Genomic DNA, 18431 nt, shown 5'->3' on the forward strand with positions numbered 1-18431 from the left:
ACGATGTACCCATTTCACGCTTTCTTGACAGGTTCCTTTTATGTTAAGTAAAAGTCAAGCTAAAAGGTGAATTGAAACTGGGGGGGGGGGGACGACATTGCTGCAAACAAAATGAAAAATGTGATTTGGAAAAACGCAAGATTTCTCTACTGCTTCAGACCCTACCTCATATATTAAATGCATTTGATGATCTCTCATTCAGAGTATCACAGTTTAATCATTCTAAAGGAATTTTTCTACCAGGAAAAGCTTTTATGCAGTCTGAACTTCTAAAGTAAACACAAGCCAGTGTTAATAAAAAGCAAATCAATAATTTTTGTTAAATTTTAATAATCCTGAAAAACCTACAAATAAAACCATCAGCAACCTGAGTTGAGATGACAGTTAGCTGCGTTTCTATGACAACCTAGAGGAATAGTACAAGTCCTGACTTGCAGCAAAGCTAAGATATAAACAGAGTGACATTTACCCCATACAAGAAAACTCACAGCTTCCCTTTTTTAAGAGGGGGGAGAAAAAAAAAAATCAATTTCTCAACTAACACGGATTTTTACTAAGTGTATGGCACTTTTAATTAAAGAGAAGTCCTTTAAAACATCCTAGAGGATTCTAAACATTTGAAAAGAAATCTTATAGCACTGCTTCTTGTACCACCGCTGAACACTTCTTCGGTATTTTCTGCCTAAAAAAAGCCCAAGCAAAACAAGATCAACAACACTGGATTTTTAAATTCTTGTCAAATGTTTTTAGAGAAAAAGAAATATATACTGCACAAAACGTATAAAGCTCCCTACACAAGCCAGCCTTAAATTCTGAAAGGGATAGAGACCCACAGAGGTGACAGGAGGAAGCTACCTTTGTGGTGGTGTAAAATAATGCCCCTTTTTCAACCACAGGAGTGCTAATTTGAAAATCATATTCCATTTAGTTTGCTACTTGCCTTTTACTGCTGGAGCTACAAGTCAAATTGCTAAAAAGAACGTGGCAAAGAACCCATAAAGAACAGGTATCCATAAACATTTCCCATTGAAAACACATTGCCAATTGAACGAAATGCTCTAACCAGTAAGACTAAGACAAACCCTTCCTACCAAAGAGCTCTTCCATTTGTCACCGCTGGACTGAAAACAAATTCCTCTTCCCAAACCTAACACCTAGTAGGTCTGAAACTCGCTACCAACTCTTCTTCTGGAGCAGATTAACAAAACTGAGGGGAGCTGCAAATGTGCAGTGAGCTCTCAAAAGGCTAGTGCTCATCTGCCTTTCTGAACGCAGGTTCACAACCTTCTCCAGCTACTCTGCTCCATTTTTCCCAGCTTTGCCTACAGGAACAACTGCGGTGGAATCACGAGTAGGAAAAAGAAAATCTGAAAATCGGTCCTCGCAAAGAAAATTTCCAGAAGGAACCTGTGGGCAGCTCCCGGAGTTATTCCATTAGCCCACATTTGCTCCTGCAGCAGAGGATCTGCCCACAGGACAGTCTGTCACATGAACTACATGCTCTACTGATTGCGGATACTCTAATTATGTTACGGGCACTGACAGCAAAGTGTCATCCTTCCCCGCACGATTTGCCCTCAAAGTTTTTCAAAGCCTTTATGGAAATAAACGGCGCATACATTATAAGGCAAGTGCCCTTCCTCTTTGCTGCACATCTTCTGTCCAGTCCCAGCTAGAATTCCAATTACCGTAGCTGGCCATTCCAGCCTTGTTTACGCCTGCAAATTTTGACCCTTGAAAACATTTATCCTCGAGGAGGAAGGTATCTGAGGTCCATCACTCAAGTAATTTCAAAGGAGCTACATTCATACCCTACTGCGAGAAGACCCTGGTGTCACAGGCATTCCTAAAAGGCCATGTCTTGAAAAAAAGGACAAAACAAACAAACAAAACCACAGCTCATTTTAATTATTTTTTTCCATGCTTTCTTTCCAGTTCACATCAATTTCTGAGACTAGAAGAAGCTTGTCTCCTCCTAGCTTGAAGACCATGAGAAGTGCTCTGCCTCTGTGTATCTGAATAGTTTATGTTTAGGACACATTCTAAAATCTCATTAAAAAAACAACAACAACAAAAAAACCCCTGTTTGCTGTCAAAGTGGAAACCCAACTAAAAAATGCTAAAAACTGAGAGGAGGCTACTTAGCAATTTTTGAGAGTAACTCTTCTTAACATTTAATACTGGCCAGATCTTTGGAAACCCACGTAGAATCTACTAAGAAATCACTATTTTTATTAATTTAAACAGTCATCACTATCAGAAAGAGACAGACACAGAAGAAAGAAATTCAACTAAGCAGTTAGAGCGCCAGGATTTACAAACCATGTGAAAATCTTCCATACAACCAAAGAAATCAAGTCCGTTTATTTTTGAGGTAAAATAAAGGTTCGCAGAGTTATGCAAAGATGAATAAACACATCCCTAGTGCTCCGCTGAGGGCAACTTCACTTATTATAGAAATTCAACAACACAAATGAAAAAAAACCAACATAACCCACAAACCAACATAAAAAGACCTCAAGCCCCAGAATGGAGTCTCCAGGGAGAATGACTTACTTGTCTTCCGAATGTACCAAAGCACAAAGTGCAGCAAAATACCCAGCAGAACTTAGTTGCTAAGTTCATGTTATTACCTTTTCGGTCTTGACATCTTGACTTGATCCAAAGCATAATAACCTCCAACTGTTAAATTTTTTATGGAAACAATGTCTTAATCAGGGGGGAGTATTGGTTGTCTCGGTTGCTTCTCCAGTACAGATCCCAGACCTTTGTTAGGACCTGATTATCTCCTTTCATTCAGGGTCAAGAGACACCAAAGCACTGATTTATAAATGAACCTGACTTTAGGTTTGCTAAACCCCACTCCCCAAATTCTTCAGAGAAAAGACTCACTTAATGCCGAGTCCCTCAGACAAGCAGGTTCACCATTTCATTCATCTGTCATCTCTAGTTCTCTCTATCCAGATCGTATTTAGGCTAAATGTGGCCCAGATAATCTGGTAATCCAAATGACCAGACACAAATCTCCATATTCCCAGTATCACCCCAGGAATATCCGTGTGCATCATCTCTCACTTTTTGCTTTACCATATTTCACATAAAGATATTGACTTTTTCTAATAGCTGTATGCTAGAACACTGAGATTTCACACTTTTTTTTTTTTTTTAACCTAAAGGCAGTAATTAGGCCTGTTTCTCCAGCCTGGAAATAATGCTTCAGTTTAGACACCCTTGCTCAGCTAGGTCAATGAGTGGTTTCCTCAGCATGGTCTGGAGGGCAAGGTAAGATGCAGAATTCTTCATGGCAGCTCGGCAGGGCTGGGTCTGCTGGCTGGGCTACGCTGGATTTGGGGATGCCAGTGGAAAGGAAACAAATGACTGCTCACCACGTTACATCAGACAGAAGCTGAAGGGGGTGTCCTGCCTTCAAAGCACCAGTCAATCCCAGCTGTAATCCAACTATTAAGGGTGCCTAGTCACAGCATAATGCTTCATCTCCACTTTAAAGGTTGTAGAGCCCTGAACCCTCAAAGCAAGAGGAAATACAACCTAGCCCTCCCATAGCATCCCAATTGCAAACCTACTCTGCTTTGTCCCCTGGTAACCCTCACATGGATCTTTGCTGGTGCCCTGACTCCACTCAAGCACTTCACCAAACTCTCCCAGTCTGGACCCCCATCTCAATTTCGAAACCTTCCATTATGACTGCCAGGACCCCCATTTTTCTTACTCTTCAAAGCCACCACATCCTCAGTTGAAAGCTCACTTCCAGCCAGGCAACCCTCATGGCAGAGCAGCTTTTCTATACCGAGTTTTTCATGACTGCTTACAGCCTGGCCTGAAACAGCTGTTCAGGAGACACCAAAAACCAGCACAAACAGCTCAGCAAATACACTAAATGTGGATCGAAGGAAAAGCAGAGCACAGCTCCCATCCCAGCAGCACACCCACACCAGCCCACTGACACTCAGGGGGACAGAGACCGACCACTGAGCGAGAGGATGTGGAAACACAGACAATTACCTCTATTTCCATGCTCTCTTTCCACCCCTTGACAGTATAGATGGATTAATAGTCTTGAAACAGTTTTAGAAAATACTAAAAGGCAAGCTGTAACAAATTGCTAATGTCTGTTGATGAATTACAGTACCACTGTAATGTCAGAACACAGTTTGGAGATCCCTTCAACTTCCATCCCAGATCGTATTTGAAAGTCCCTGTATTATTTGGTAGTAACACTGAGTAGGGTTTTTGTTTTGGTTTTGGAGCATATGAGAACGAAGAAAAACTCCTCATCTTTATCTACTGAATATCTCATGCTCATTTATCATGCTCATAATTTTAAGTATGATAACACCTTGGTTATACCTATGATGAGTAAAGCAGCATTCTTCCCCTCTTCCTTGTTATATTTTCATTTAATAGTCACAACACAGTCTTCATAAATCCTACTTTTGGCACTCCTACCGGTACTTTAAAGATAAAAGGAAAAAGCTTTGAACCCCATATATATTACATTGGAATTGGTGTATCATCTATTTGATATAAGAAGGGATCCAAGAATTTTTTTGCACATTGGTCCACTTCCCTCTACCCCAAAAGCAAACGTGCGTTTTGTTTCCTTACAGCAACTTTGGGCAACCTGACCTATTAAGCATCTTACTCTTCCTCGGCACAATTTGGAAAGCTCACCTTGCTTGAGGATGATGACCAGTTCTGGTCAGAAATGGTGGGAGGGCCGAGATTTGCCTTGGAAAGTTCAGAAGTTAAATTTCTCAAAAGAAGCAAATTACTGAGGTGGGCAAAGACCTATCACTATCTTTGTAAAAGACATACTTATTTACTTAAATTTTTTCCATTGTAACATCTGACTTTGGTGTTTGCCCCTGATGTTGCCATTTTTGAAGGAAACCACCCACAGGACAACCTATTGCCTGCGATTTTGACACAGGAGTCAGAAAAACCCGTAGCCCAATTCAGGCTGCTTCTTACAACTGGAACGCAAACACTGTTTTTGAAAAATATTATTTCTGATAAAAATAGCTGGAAATTCACAACACAAAAATTTGCCAGAAGTTATGTTTTCATTGTTGAGAAAACAGTAGTGGATTGTTACTTTGTATAATCGAGAAACACAAAGTGTGATTTAAAAGGCCATTCAGCACTTAAAAAGGTAACACCTCCAAGTAAGGTATTAAAGATCTTCAACTACATCTGGCCATATTTGCTTTTAAAATATATTTCTGTGTTTTAAAAGGATGCAAACACCACTTTTTCCCTGCTGCCCATTTCTAGGTCTTATCCTGCCTTCTTTTAAAAGATAAAAAAAACCCAGAAATCCGAAAGCAAATCAGAAGAAAGCGCTCTGTCCTCTGCAGTTTTGGCAGATAAATCCACTCGTACTGAAGAAAGAAGAGACGCAGAGCAAACAAAGAGAATTATAGCAGAAGAATACACAACTATTACAAAGTGCAGCTTCATCGTTACTGTTTCTCCATCCCTAGGATATGGTTTCCAGACTTGTGTTCCTGTCTCAAAGATAAAGGGACTACCTATCCCATTTTCAGGATTAGGATCATGATGCAATTTCTCTCAATGCAATCAAACCTCTAACACTAAAGGTATGCCAAGAAAACCTCAGATCGAGGCCTTTAACCTTCAAGAGCCCAGTTTGCTCGGTTCCAACAAACTGGAACACAAATTTATTTCAAGTTGTTGTTTTATTCCCTGTGCTGAATTTAAATATTGAGCAATTTACCAGACCCTCTGGAGAGTAAAACTTACTGAGAGAACATAAAACTCTTTTCCTCCATTACTTTCCTATTTAAAGATTTGTTCCTACAAGAAAATTTTAACAAAGCAGAAAAAATAAATTAGTTGGTTTAGGAATGAGAAGACTAAAGAGAATTTCATCCTGAAGCCACGGGGTCAAAAGTAGATAGAGCAATAAAAGATAGAAACAACCATGCTCTTCTTAGCCTGCTTAGCCAAAATTTGGGGGGGGAATAGAAATAACAAAATCCTCAAACAATTTCCTGTAAAAGGGCAGTCATATTATAAAATTACTGATCTCAAGTGACAACCTGGGTAGTAACCTCAACAAAGATGCAAATTACTGAGGCAGGCACAGAGGACACATTATCTTTGAAAGAGACTTTAATATTTACTCCAGTTTTGTAGAACCCTTGCACGACAGCGTGAAAGAGTAGAGGCTGCTCTATTTTGAACCCTATATAAACACAGGCTTTGTGAGAATTAATACAGTTTGGAATAAATGTTACAATCATTTGGAATAAATACTAAAATCCTATTCAAGTTTCCAACCTGTCCAAGAATTAGTTTCTTATTCTGCAACTATTGCTACATAAGACAACAAATGGCATGAAGACTACATTTCTAAACCATGAAAACACATTTGTGACTTATGCTGCTAAAAATATTTCCCCCTAATTCTATGATAAAAATAACATTAGCTCAGCCAAGGAAGTGAATAACCTCCCATCCAGTTTCTTTATGATTCCTCATAAGGCAAATCACCAATACTTTCCCAGTATCTGGCTGTAAAATTGGCAAATATGGATTAGGATGGTAAAATTTCACACAGCAGTTTTCTGTTCTCCCCACGCATTTTCCACAGGGATTTATTTAATACCTTGACCTGTTTGGGAAAAATGCAGATATACACCAGGAGAAAGGAATTAAGATGATATGGCCGCCTGTGAATATGTATCAAAATGGGCCACATTCACAGTATGAAATGACACGCAGATGAAAGGCAAAGCAGAGAGCATTTTATTTCTTTGCAAAACTGTTGTGGTATACAGAATGTCACACTGTATTTGCAGAACACCAATTGAATATTCACTCCCACAGGTTTGAAAGAGCTGGGCACCAGCCAAATTGCAAAGCCGAAGTAACACACAGGTGACACACTGCACATGAGCAATCATCACAAACGGCATGTTAAAATTAAAAAAAAGTAGTAAAAAGTCCATATAGTACAATTTGGTTTCACTTCAACTCCCATCAATTTGTTTTATTTCACTGGTGGTTTTGTGCATGGCAAAGAACACCTGAAAACTTCCAAGTCCACTTCCAAAGCCCAGGATCACTCCATCCACACCAAGTGCACCGTACGCAGGCAGCACAGGACAGGCTGGTTTTGTCTTCCATGCCCAAATCCAATTCCAACACTGAAAAATCCAAACACTGTTCAAATCTCTACGAAACTTCAAGTTCCTACTTGTATTTTCCTTTTGCTGAGTAAGGAACTTGGGCAAACATTTGTTTCCCCCCTTCAAGCAGCCCGGTTGCCACCTTGTGATGTACGGCATATGAAAACCCTACTGTGCAGTTTTGGCAACAGTAGTTTTTAAAGTTCACCCACTCACCACAGTGAAAGAGCTAGATGGTAAATAGATGCATTTCCCCACTACTTTTCCTTTTTTCCAGCCCAGAGTGTTATTTCACCCAGATGAAACCATTTAGTATTCTGGAAAAACCACATCTGCATACTCTGTTAACACACCAGCTTTGCAATTCCATTTAATTTATGTAGCACGCACAGTAGTATTTTTACTTTTTATGTATTCCACAACACACAGATAGAACAGGCACTTCTAGTTAATATTAATAGCTCATTAAATGAAGTATCTAATTTTCACTCAAAACCAGAAGATATTAAAAGAATATAGCAATAATCCATTTCTCCTGCAAGTCAATCCTCTAACGATGTATATTATGTTAGTTACTAGTCATTGCAAACTTGTTTTTCAAATTAATGTATGAAAAGATTCCATTTAAACTTCAATAAATAATTTACTATGCTCATCCTACTGACTCAAATTGATAAATTATTTGCATGATACATTTTCTCATTAATAAGGAGGAGAACTTTCTATTTGGAATTTATATATCTTTCTCTTCCGTTCTCCCCATTTAAAAGGCCAATTTCACTTAAAGTCATACAGGGGAAGCAATCTCTCTTCAGACTGCTCAGGTACGTGAATCAGAATATGCTTTTTGAGCATTTTTCTCCCATTTTATATTTTTAAAGCAACTGGAAGAGAGAAATGGCAACCTAGTGTGGAGCTGCTGAATAAGAAGGAAAAGAGGGAAGATGAGAAGTAGAACTCTCCCCAAAGGTCAGGCAGGGGGGGAAAAAGAAAAAGGCAAACTAGATTGAGGTACAATAGTCAAATCTACTTTTCAATATCCATTTTTTGTTGCAATGGTGATGCCCCTTCAAAAGCTATTGGCCACAGAAGAGCTCACCTCTTCCAACCCAATGCTCCACACTCCACGTTAAGGGAACATTTTGATGCAAACAGAGTATGACAAGGAGCCTTTTTTACCAGATGCTTTATTTACTTGAAATGATTTAATTGCTTTGACCTAATCCAGACCCAACTTGCAAGACTAATATCTGGAGCACACTGAAAAGGAAAACATCAAGGCTTTCTAGTTGTCTCTTTTTGTGTTTCCTAAGTGTGTTCCTGCTCTGATCGGTTTTCAAAACCTTAAAGAACAAAACCATCACCAATTTCATTGGTAAAAGTCTATCAGCGAGGGATATTTCTCTATCACCATAAACTGTTTGAGCAGGGGATTAACCAAGAATTTCTACAATACTTTCCTCTGCACAAACTCATGGAACATTCACCTCACCTCACACGATTTCATTGTGTAACATGACAAATGGTGACTGCTTCACTGTGCAACTACAACACGCTGTAAATAAACACAGGCAACACAGCACGAAGCAGCACAGAGGCTCAACTTGGCTCTTTAATAAGCTTCTTTTGAATTAAGAGATACAAAACCAGTTCCTGTCTTCACCGAGTGCGAGTGAGCCATGGGTGCATTTCAGAATACATGATGTGGTGTGTGCTACTACACTCATTATTGTTTCAAATTCAAGATGATCACTTGTTTTCAATCAAAATAAAAATTTGTCTAAATCACTCCACAACAGTCCATTATGTAACACGACAGGATTCTCTCATTAAAAGCAAAACTTTCAAAGACAAAATTACAAGCTGAGCAGCAGCATCAACTTAAATGCAAGAAAAATACCGTTGTTCATCTCACCTTACCACCACGTTGCAGTGCTACTAAAGAAAGCTTAACCATTTACCATATATTTCTTAGCATCATCTTTTGCTAATTAGCTGGCAAAACATAAGCATCTGCCTGACAGAAAACAGACACACTGCAAGGAAATAAATTAATTTGAAAACAGAAAGTCAGACCCAGGCTGTACATAATTTATGCAGACTTTTTTCCTCCACATTTTACAAACAGCCAAAAGTCAGATTACTTTGTTGTCTATTTTTAAGACCTCATCAAATGTGAAACATAGCTCCCAGTGCTGTAAAATAAAATTAAATAAGCCAGTGATACCACACTGTACTAGGACTTCTCAGCCAAACAAACCTGCTCAGGCTCAGCCCCAAACGTAGCGTATGTGAAGCAGACAGGGTTGAAAAAAGTAAAGCAAATATACTTCACAAGCAGAATTAAAAAACAAATCCAAACAACAAAAACCAAAAGATACAAAAAGAAAAGAGTTGTGCTTCAAGACCACAGCAGAATTACTTAGCAAAGCAAGCTGGCTTTTCTCTTGAGAATTAACAGACTGTGTTAGATACAGTGCTTCCTCATCATATCATGGTATAATATATAGCACTCTGTCTATAGGAAAAGAAAAAGCTTGTAATATCCTTTAACATATAAAAGGATAAGAAATAAAAGCGCAAATTGTACTGTGGTTACCAGGAAAGATCTAATGCGTTTCTGCAAGTGCTGACACCAGTAACTACCACTGTCTCCACACTGAAAGGTCTGCTTAACATCTGAACATATGCACCATCTCTGCTAATTAACACCCTTGAATTTTACACATTCTGATTTAAACAGCTGAAAAGTATTAAACACTTAAATAGCCTTAGGAAGTCAATTTCCTGGGAAGCAGGAGTTAGAACCAAACTTACAATGAAGCCTCTTCGGTGACACACACTCAAGACAGTCAATTTTTGCAGACTTCCACATTTGAGGCCTATTATAAAGCTCTACCACTAAAGTCTGCGCAAATAAGCTTTCTGGTATTCCTTAAAGAGCCTGTCATTCAAAACAAACCAAGCAGATAGGCAAGTTAGAATTAGCATCTTATTTACTAAGAGCTACGAAAGGCACGATACTAAAAGAGTTGCTGTATAAAAAGGAATCACTGTATATTTGATTCTTTATTAAGATAACAGTGCAGCAGGGCCAAAAATACAGGGGAAAAAAAAAAAAAAAAGAAGCCCTATTTTGTTTACACATCCAGTTCAGACAGGGACATCATTTACCTAAAAACAGGAAATTACCTTTCTCCATAATAGAAAATATTTCTGTAGTACAACTTGGATATGTGTCATGTGCACTCTGAAACCAACAGCAACAATTTTCAATGGGAAGAATTTCCATTACGTGCAAGACCAATCATATATGCAAAAATCTTTATTACTATAATGGTAAGATGTCTACAAAGTTCACACCATAAATATTATGCTTTTAATGGTAAAACAGGACACAGGCTGCAAGAGTCTTGGATCCTAATAATGCCACTACAAAATACACCCCTGATTACTCAAACTATGAGCCACCCAAAAGAAATCATACAATTTTATGATCACAAGAGTGAAGAGTGAAACCATCAGCTCCATCTTATTTCTGACTACACTTCAAATAATATAAACAAGCACTGACAACAGTCAGACTTTGTGGTTCTACCACTATTTTTGATTTTTATCTGAATGATCATTAGAAATAGTGTAATGAGTGATATAAACACTAAGATTGTGAAAATTGTTCACTATTCCCTTTAAGTACTTTCTAAACATGGTTTCAAAGTTTCATTTCATCAGCTACCTCTGCGGTGTCAAGATATTACAGACTGGACTTACTACTCAAAGACAACCCATGAAAAGCATTTTCACAGGCATTACACTAACCACTGGATTATTCTTTAGCTCCAACATCTATATTCTTAATATGAAAATTTCCTTTTCACTTCTGTACATATGTGAAATTAACATTACAAATAGACACTGACTTCAACAAAGGTCTTGTTGAGTTTTTATGACTCCCAATTTTGTGAAAGCTACATGATACCTATTTTTACTTCAGGTAAAAACAAAACCCTGACAAGCTGGTAACCCATTCATGATTAATTCTGCTGTAAATGCTTATTTACTGCGGGCTGAAATGTTGAAGGGCTATTAAAAAGGCCACTAAAATAAGTTCTTGCTTACAACAAGCTTTAAAAAACCAAATCAAACACCTCAGCATATAACTATTTGTATTCACTATCTTGTGAATGTCAACCTTAGAGAGGATTACTATTCCAGTAAATACTGAGTCGTCACCCAATCATGGTCTATGCGCATTTCACATCACAAAGGAACACCCAGGATGAAACTTTATCACACTAGGCAAAAAAAAGTCTGGTCCAGGCAGCTATTCCACACAGCAATATTAAAGGGCCAAAGAAATCCCTGATTCTCACCAGGAATGCCCTACGGTGCCACGGCAAGCAGACAGCCACTCACAAAAGGCAGAGGGGAAAAAAAATTATCCCACAAGAAACAAAGCCACCATCCTCTGTAAAAAAGATTTTCTCAGAATCCACCACTGCTGTCTCTGCCTCTTGTAGGTTAGGATTTCTGCCTGCTTAGTGCTTAAACCCAGATCCCAAGCATGATGATTTGTCCCTAGGTAAAGAACGTAAAATATTCCTCATGGAAAGTCCATTAAAGTTTTGGAAGTCTAGGAGCCCCTTTCACTTAGATACATAATGTGTGAAAACACTCCACCAAGGTAATACCCTGCTCTGTGTCATCTGTCCTTTTTCTTCCTTCCAGTAGCCATCCTAGACCACGCTGAAGTCAAGTATCACTTTCCAGATGTCTCAGGGTTCCTTCAATGATGCCAGGTTGGGAGTTAGTACACTGCTGCTTGGGGACAAATTTTTGAACCTTCTGTAGCTCCTTTCCTCTCCTCACCCCCAGCCCACTCTCTCCAGCACCTGCAGCAGGACAGGCAGACCTCTCCAGAACATGGAACACTTCTTGACGTAACGTCATCTCAAGAACCGAGTCTATAGAACGTGATTCTATCTAGACCATGAAGCTATTAAAATAACAGTAATTACCTGAACGTAGTATTACTGCATATATAATTATACTGACAATTAAATTTTCATTCGATCAAAAGAACAGTGCGTGCATTTCAATTTGTCTCTCAACATCATTCATTTTACTATAATGGGGCGATTGTGTGGTTTTTTAAATGTAAAGAAGCTTCTAATAGCAAATCACAGTTCCTTTTTAATAATTTAAGCCCAGATTAACATTCCCTGCTACATAGTACCAGCAAAACTTATAAAAACAACTAATGAGGTAGTAGTTTTCCCTCTGCACTGACAAATACCTAGCACTGACACAGATTCAGGTGTGAAGCATTTTAAGCAGACTTACCTCAGATTCATCTGTTGATTCCTCATTAGACCTGGTTTCCTGAAAAATCACACAGAGAACAGAGGGGAAATTAGTACATCTGGAACTGAGCCGTATTTCCCTTTTCAAAAATACTTTTTAAACCTTTATTGAGAAGCAGAAGGCAAAGCAGAAGCAACTCAAAAGTTTGGAGTTTGCACCCTCAGCATTCATAGCCAGCTTCTACTTGCAATCTAGTGCCACACTGACACTCAGTGGCACCAGTTGACTGCGATACTATTGCCAGTTACCCAAAAAGAGAGTGACTGGATCATCTGAGAATCTGACCCTGGAAAAGCTTCCTTCCTTCCAGAAGTGGTAGCAAAGTTTGCAAAGTATTCTCAAGCTGGCTTTGCTATTCAACTATTCATCTGTTAACACTCTTATTTTAAACTTAAATGATTTCAGATCATTTTCCACAGAAAATCCAGCATTTAATGACTTTCTCCTTTCCATCCCATGTCATCCCACGTGGCTTTCTCTTGCCTTTGAAGCAACCGCAGCTTTAAAACATCTCTCTGGCAAAACAATGATTCTTACTGTCCTACAGAAAAAAAAATTTTGTAAGTCAACTCCTGCTAATCTCTCACCTGTCCACTGAGAAAATCTGCTGATGCAACGCGTCCTCCAAGAGGTCAGCAAAATGAAGATTTACTTAACGTATTTATCGTTATCAATAGCAATAAAAGGTTACAACTAATACGCTGACAGTGAATGTAAGCATTTTAACACCAAAATATGATATAAACAAAGAACGAGCAAGAGAGAAGGCAGCATTTCAAATCTTATGAAGTACTATTTGGGCAGTAAGATTAATAGGTAGAGAATTTCACCAGAGAAGGCAAAAAAACAAAAGAGACAGTTACCAACAGTTTAAAGAGAGACAAAAAGGGAAGAAAATTTAATGCACTGACAGCCAGTGTCATTTTTAGTTTGTCACTTTTATTTATTTTCCCTGTTTATAAAATGCACTGATTGTGACCTCTAGGCAAAAAGCAAATGCCTCCTTTGCATTAGTGGAGGTTCACCTTTAGTGACCATCACAACAGACTAGAGACAGACAGGGGACAAGAAAGGCAGCATTTCATGTTACCATGATTACTGCCATTTATTTCCTCCATTTTACTTCCTACAACCAAGTCCACCTCTAGAACACACATCCCACAGAAGGGTCATCTATATTCATCACACAAGTTAGGAAGTTGCAAGTAGAAAGAATATGCAAGTCAAGGGAAGATGAAAAGGGAGTAAAATCCTGGCATTCTTTCAAGCTCAGGTTTGACTTTGCCAGTACAACTGTTTGTCCATCAGTCCCACAGGCTCTACTCAGGAGATGCAGCTACCTTTCACAGAATCACATTTTCCTTGCATATAATCTTTGTGCATCTTACATTCTACTTAATAACCAAATGAGGCCAGAGCTCAAATGTTGTGGGGTAACACTGTCAGCCTATTGGACAAGGGACAGCAACATGGGAAGTTCCAATGCAAAATATCACCAGATTCCTAATGAAAAAACTGCCTTTCTCTCCTGAATACCAAGAGTTGCCTACTCAACTCCTTTATAAATCAAAACTCTTAGCACTACCATTTTTGATACAATTCACATAGTTCATATCAACAGGGGAATTTATTTTAAAAAATATATAATTTATTCCCCCAACCAAAATAAGCAATTACAGGAAGTGAGATTTTTGCTGGTACACATGAGTTTTTCTAGTACAGCTACACCACTTAAATTTTAATTTTTTTCCCCTCCCCTGATTCTAATTGCTTTGGCTATCCAGGACAACATAAATGTAGGAAACAGTGATGAAAATCTGTTTTGATATGGGACATGTACCCTGGAATCCCTACTGTATTTACAAGACACTGCAACTGCAGCTACTAAATTTCATAAATAGCATACAAATTCAGGCAAATGCTTTGTGGCATTGGCAGAAAAACATGCAAAAATTCAGGGAGCATCTCGGCTTAGAAAAGAAATGCAGAAACTCTATTTGTCCCCTGACATGAACTTAGCTGAAGGTGTTTAGAACTGAAACTCGAACATAAGAAGTTCCATCTAAACACGAGGAGGAACTTCTATCTCTAGACACTCCAAATGCATGACCCGAGAGGACTATCCCTCACTTCTACTTTTAGGAACCTCGTAACTGTGAAAAGGAAATCCCGCAACAGGGATTTGTAGGTGACCAGAATCCCAAATCATGTAGGAATAGCTGTCATTGGTATGTCTGAGACTCTAGGGGAAAATCAGCAGCACGCTTCAGCCAGCTGGCACATGCTGTTGCTCAAGTAGCCTAAGAACAGAGAAAGGCAACACAGATGAGGAAACCACAGAAACATAATCTCTCACCATTATAATCTCTCACTTAGCAGATCCAACATCACTTCTCAATAAATTCTTAAACTGACTTGAAGATATGACGGATCCAAGTTTTTCATTCCCTGCCTTTACAAACACCAGATGCTAGCCACTTTACGTTTAGGCCCATAATTTAAAGCTGCTGGGAGGGGAAAAAAATCATAAAACTTGGGATTCAAAGAAACCTACACGCACAACATACACTTCCCTTTCAGTAGGGGTGTGCATGCTTCCCATAGGAATTAAACAGAAACAAGGTAACTTTCCTACTATAGTCCACAGAGAGCAAAACACAGGTTCTTTTAATCTCTCATATAATTAAAGATAAGACTGGTAGAGTTGGTTTTACCCTGAGAACTCTTCCAAATGCTGCCATAATTAAAAACTCACCAAACCAGGGAATGAAACCACCTCCAAAGAAGCCAGCCTCCCAACAAAACCCCTGACAGCAGGGAAGGTGGAAACCAGATGCCCACCTCCAATTAAGGCCAATTTCCTTGAGGTAATTCTAAGACTCTCCCACCACTAGACATTCAGAACAGACAAATGTACTCGTGTCAAGACAAACACGTGTCAAAGTCCTGGCTCAGCAAAGAAGCAGTGAGAAAGTATCTGAAAAGACTGGAAACTTCACTTCTTGCTTTTACTTTATTTATTTTTTTCTCAGGGACAAAGGGTCTAGGCAGAGGGAAGTTTTAGGAAGAGACCCACTTTAGAGAACCACGAGTCACAGAATCACAGAATGATATGGGGTTGGAAGGGACCTCTGGAGATCATCTAGTCCAACCCCCTGCCAAAGCAGGGCCACCCAGAGCAGGCTGCACAGGAACGTGTCCAGGTGGGTTTGGAATGTCTCCAGAGAAGGAGACTCCACCACCTCCCTGGGCAGCCTCTGCCAGGGCTCTGCCACTCTCAAATTAAAGAAGTTTTTCTTCATGTTGAGGTGGAACTTCTTATATTCAAGTTTGTATCCATTTCCTCTTGTCCTGTCCCTGGGCACCACTGAAAAGAGCCTGGCCCCCTCCTGCCCTTTAGATATTTATAAGCATCGAAGAGATCCCCTCACAAAGCACCAAACTCCTCACATTTTCTCTCAGGAGAAGAACTTGCTCCCGTGCCAGCTGGTACAGGGTAGCTCCTCAGCCATCACAGACGGACCCTTGAGCTCTTTCATCCCGGCTCCACAGCGGTGCCAGCAGCACTTCCAAACCCTTCCCAGCCCGCCAGGTTCCTGCATCGGCTATTTTCTATACAGCGGAGCCCTCACGCCTTGCACCGCCTCCCTGGCCATCTACCTGGGGGTTTTTAGACAAAACCTGGGCTAGCCCCGTTCCTCGGCGAGCTAGAGGAGGCCCGGCACTTTTGCCTCCATCTCCTCCACCCCCGGCGAAGCTCCGACCGCCGCGGGGCCGGCCGAGCCCTTCTCCCCGCCCTCACACAGGCCCTGTCCCTTCGCCCCCTCTGCTCCCGCGGGCCACCCCGGCTCCCCCGCCGCGCTCCTCGCCCCCTCCGGCGGGGCAGTGCCCTCACGGCCTCTACCTTCTCCTCAGCTTCCGCCATGGCGCGCCCGGGGAGCCGTCATGTGAGGGGCAGGAAGCCGGCGAGGGCAGAGGCACCCTGGGAAATGTAGTTTCGGGGGGTGTGGCGTCCTACCCTTTTTACCTTTTTTTTTTTTTATTATTCTTTTTATTTTCCCGCCTTCCCCCTTCCTCTTCTTCTTTATTGTTGTGGTTGATTGTTTTGTGGGGTGGCCCTGGGCATGGTGGTGCTGCTATCTAGCAACCTACCCCAAGGGCAGAAGCAAGGCTGGGCCTCAACATGGCCACCAACCACATCCCAGTCAGGTTGTCCTCCTGCCCTGCCTCCAGCAGGCCTTTGCATGCCCAGCTGCGGTGAGACTGAAGGCAGGCCCCTGTGGTGAATGATGAGGTGGCCTCTGGGTAGCCAGTAGTTGAAGCTGAGAGCCACCTACAGCATCTCCGTGCCCGGCGCCATGTCGCACACTGGACTGCCACAGCTCCAGGACAAGGCCCGTGTAATGGCGCCCAACTGAGCAGCGCTTGGTTTCCAGCTCCGGTGTCCATTAGATCCTCTGGTGAGTCAGGCAGCAGCCTCTGTCCTCTCTGTACTTTTTATTTAATTTGTCAGTATTGAAATGGCCTGCACATGCTTTAGTGTCAGGGGAAGGAGTTCAGAAAGACTAACTCTCTTCCTACAGTTCCAGGAGCTGCTGCGTTTTCTCTTTTAAAACTTTAAGACAAGTCTTGAACTCCTTGCTTGCTCTCCAATTACCTTCTTTATATGTTAAAAATATAACCAAAGTTAAAAAGCAATAGGCAGTACTTTTTATCGCTTGGGTTTTGCCACTGGAGCTATTCCCAGGTAAGGAGGAGCTACAGCGTTAATGTACCCAGTCTCTACCCTCGGGATCAAAGCCAAAAATTTAAAAACATGCAGGTCAACTTTGGCAATAAAAAAGAACTCTTAGAATATTATACTGAGAGACCATAAGGCCATACATTTAAAGTTAACTGCAGAGAGTATTACCAGGGATATGAAAATCATGTGTATTGTTGCCATACCTTTAGAAACTAATTGCCAGCCTTTCAGCTGAGGGGAAATAGAACTGTCCTTTGAAATCACACTGAGATGTTGACACTGGGGTGAGAGCAGCTGTCAAAGTTAACAGTGTCAGTACAAGAACATATGAATATAACTGTTGTGAATATATTTCATTTGCAAATGACATAAGAAAACATCCTTTTTTGGTGTGTTACCAGATGTCTGTGGACTATCGGGGTACCATGGCAAGGGAGCTTGTAAATGTCATCCTGGCTGTATAAGCCAAGGGATATCTACAGAGAAGGAGAAGTTTGGCTGCCATTGTACAAAATATTGTTGAGACCTCTCCTGGATATAACAGTAAATTTCAAGCTGCCTTTGTTGCAAAAAAAGATTAATTTGAAATGGAAGGGTGCAAAGGACCACTGAAAGGATCACAGAAATTCAGGGTCTTCTCTATTGCAGGAGACTGAGAAAAAGAAGGGCTTGGCTTCTTTGGTCTAGAAATATAAGAGAGCTAAAGAGGAAGAAGAGCTATTAAAGTGAAAGGTTCGAGATCAAATAGGTATCGGCTAATTTCAGTGTGTTTAGGCTGGAAAAGAGAAGCAGATTCTTATGTGTCAGACAAATGTGGTCCTTGGAAGAACCTTGCTGGCAAGAAATGTAACTGATTTCAAGATGAAAATGTAAGAGGTGTTTGCCGACACCTGTGTTGCTTACCCAGAGAACTCCTTCCAGTCCCATTCTGACCCTCTTAAATCTTAGTCCTGTTCAAATCAATGAAAAAAAATATCATTGCTGTCAATGGAGTCGGGATTTTTCCTGTGTAATGCACAAGCTATTTTATCTGCTACTTGAAGTCTGTCTATGTCTCGTGAAAGGAAACTTTGCCTGATACGGTTTTTATCCAACTTTCAGGGAAAAAAAACCTTTGTAGGGGTTTTGGGTTTCAGATTTGGGTTGTT

General features: G+C 40.4%; 1 protein-coding gene across 1 annotated transcript in view; it reads right to left on the reverse strand.

Annotated features, from left to right (window-relative positions):
* The window catches only part of VPS41 (VPS41 HOPS complex subunit), a 135586-nt gene extending 119093 nt beyond the window's left edge, over nt 1-16493 (reverse strand). The window contains exons 1-2 of the mRNA XM_014946159.1: nt 16444-16493; nt 12519-12557 (exon numbers count right to left, since the gene is read on the reverse strand). Coding sequence (XP_014801645.1) covers nt 12519-12557; nt 16444-16464 — 60 coding nt within the window. The 5' untranslated portion in view covers nt 16465-16493. The remainder of the gene's footprint in view (nt 1-12518; nt 12558-16443) is intronic.
* Nucleotides 16494-18431: the final 1938 nt, after the last annotated feature.

This window comes from Calidris pugnax, unplaced genomic scaffold (assembly GCF_001431845.1).
Source record: "Calidris pugnax isolate Ruff unplaced genomic scaffold, ASM143184v1 scaffold151, whole genome shotgun sequence".
NCBI lineage: Eukaryota > Metazoa > Chordata > Aves > Charadriiformes > Scolopacidae > Calidris > Calidris pugnax.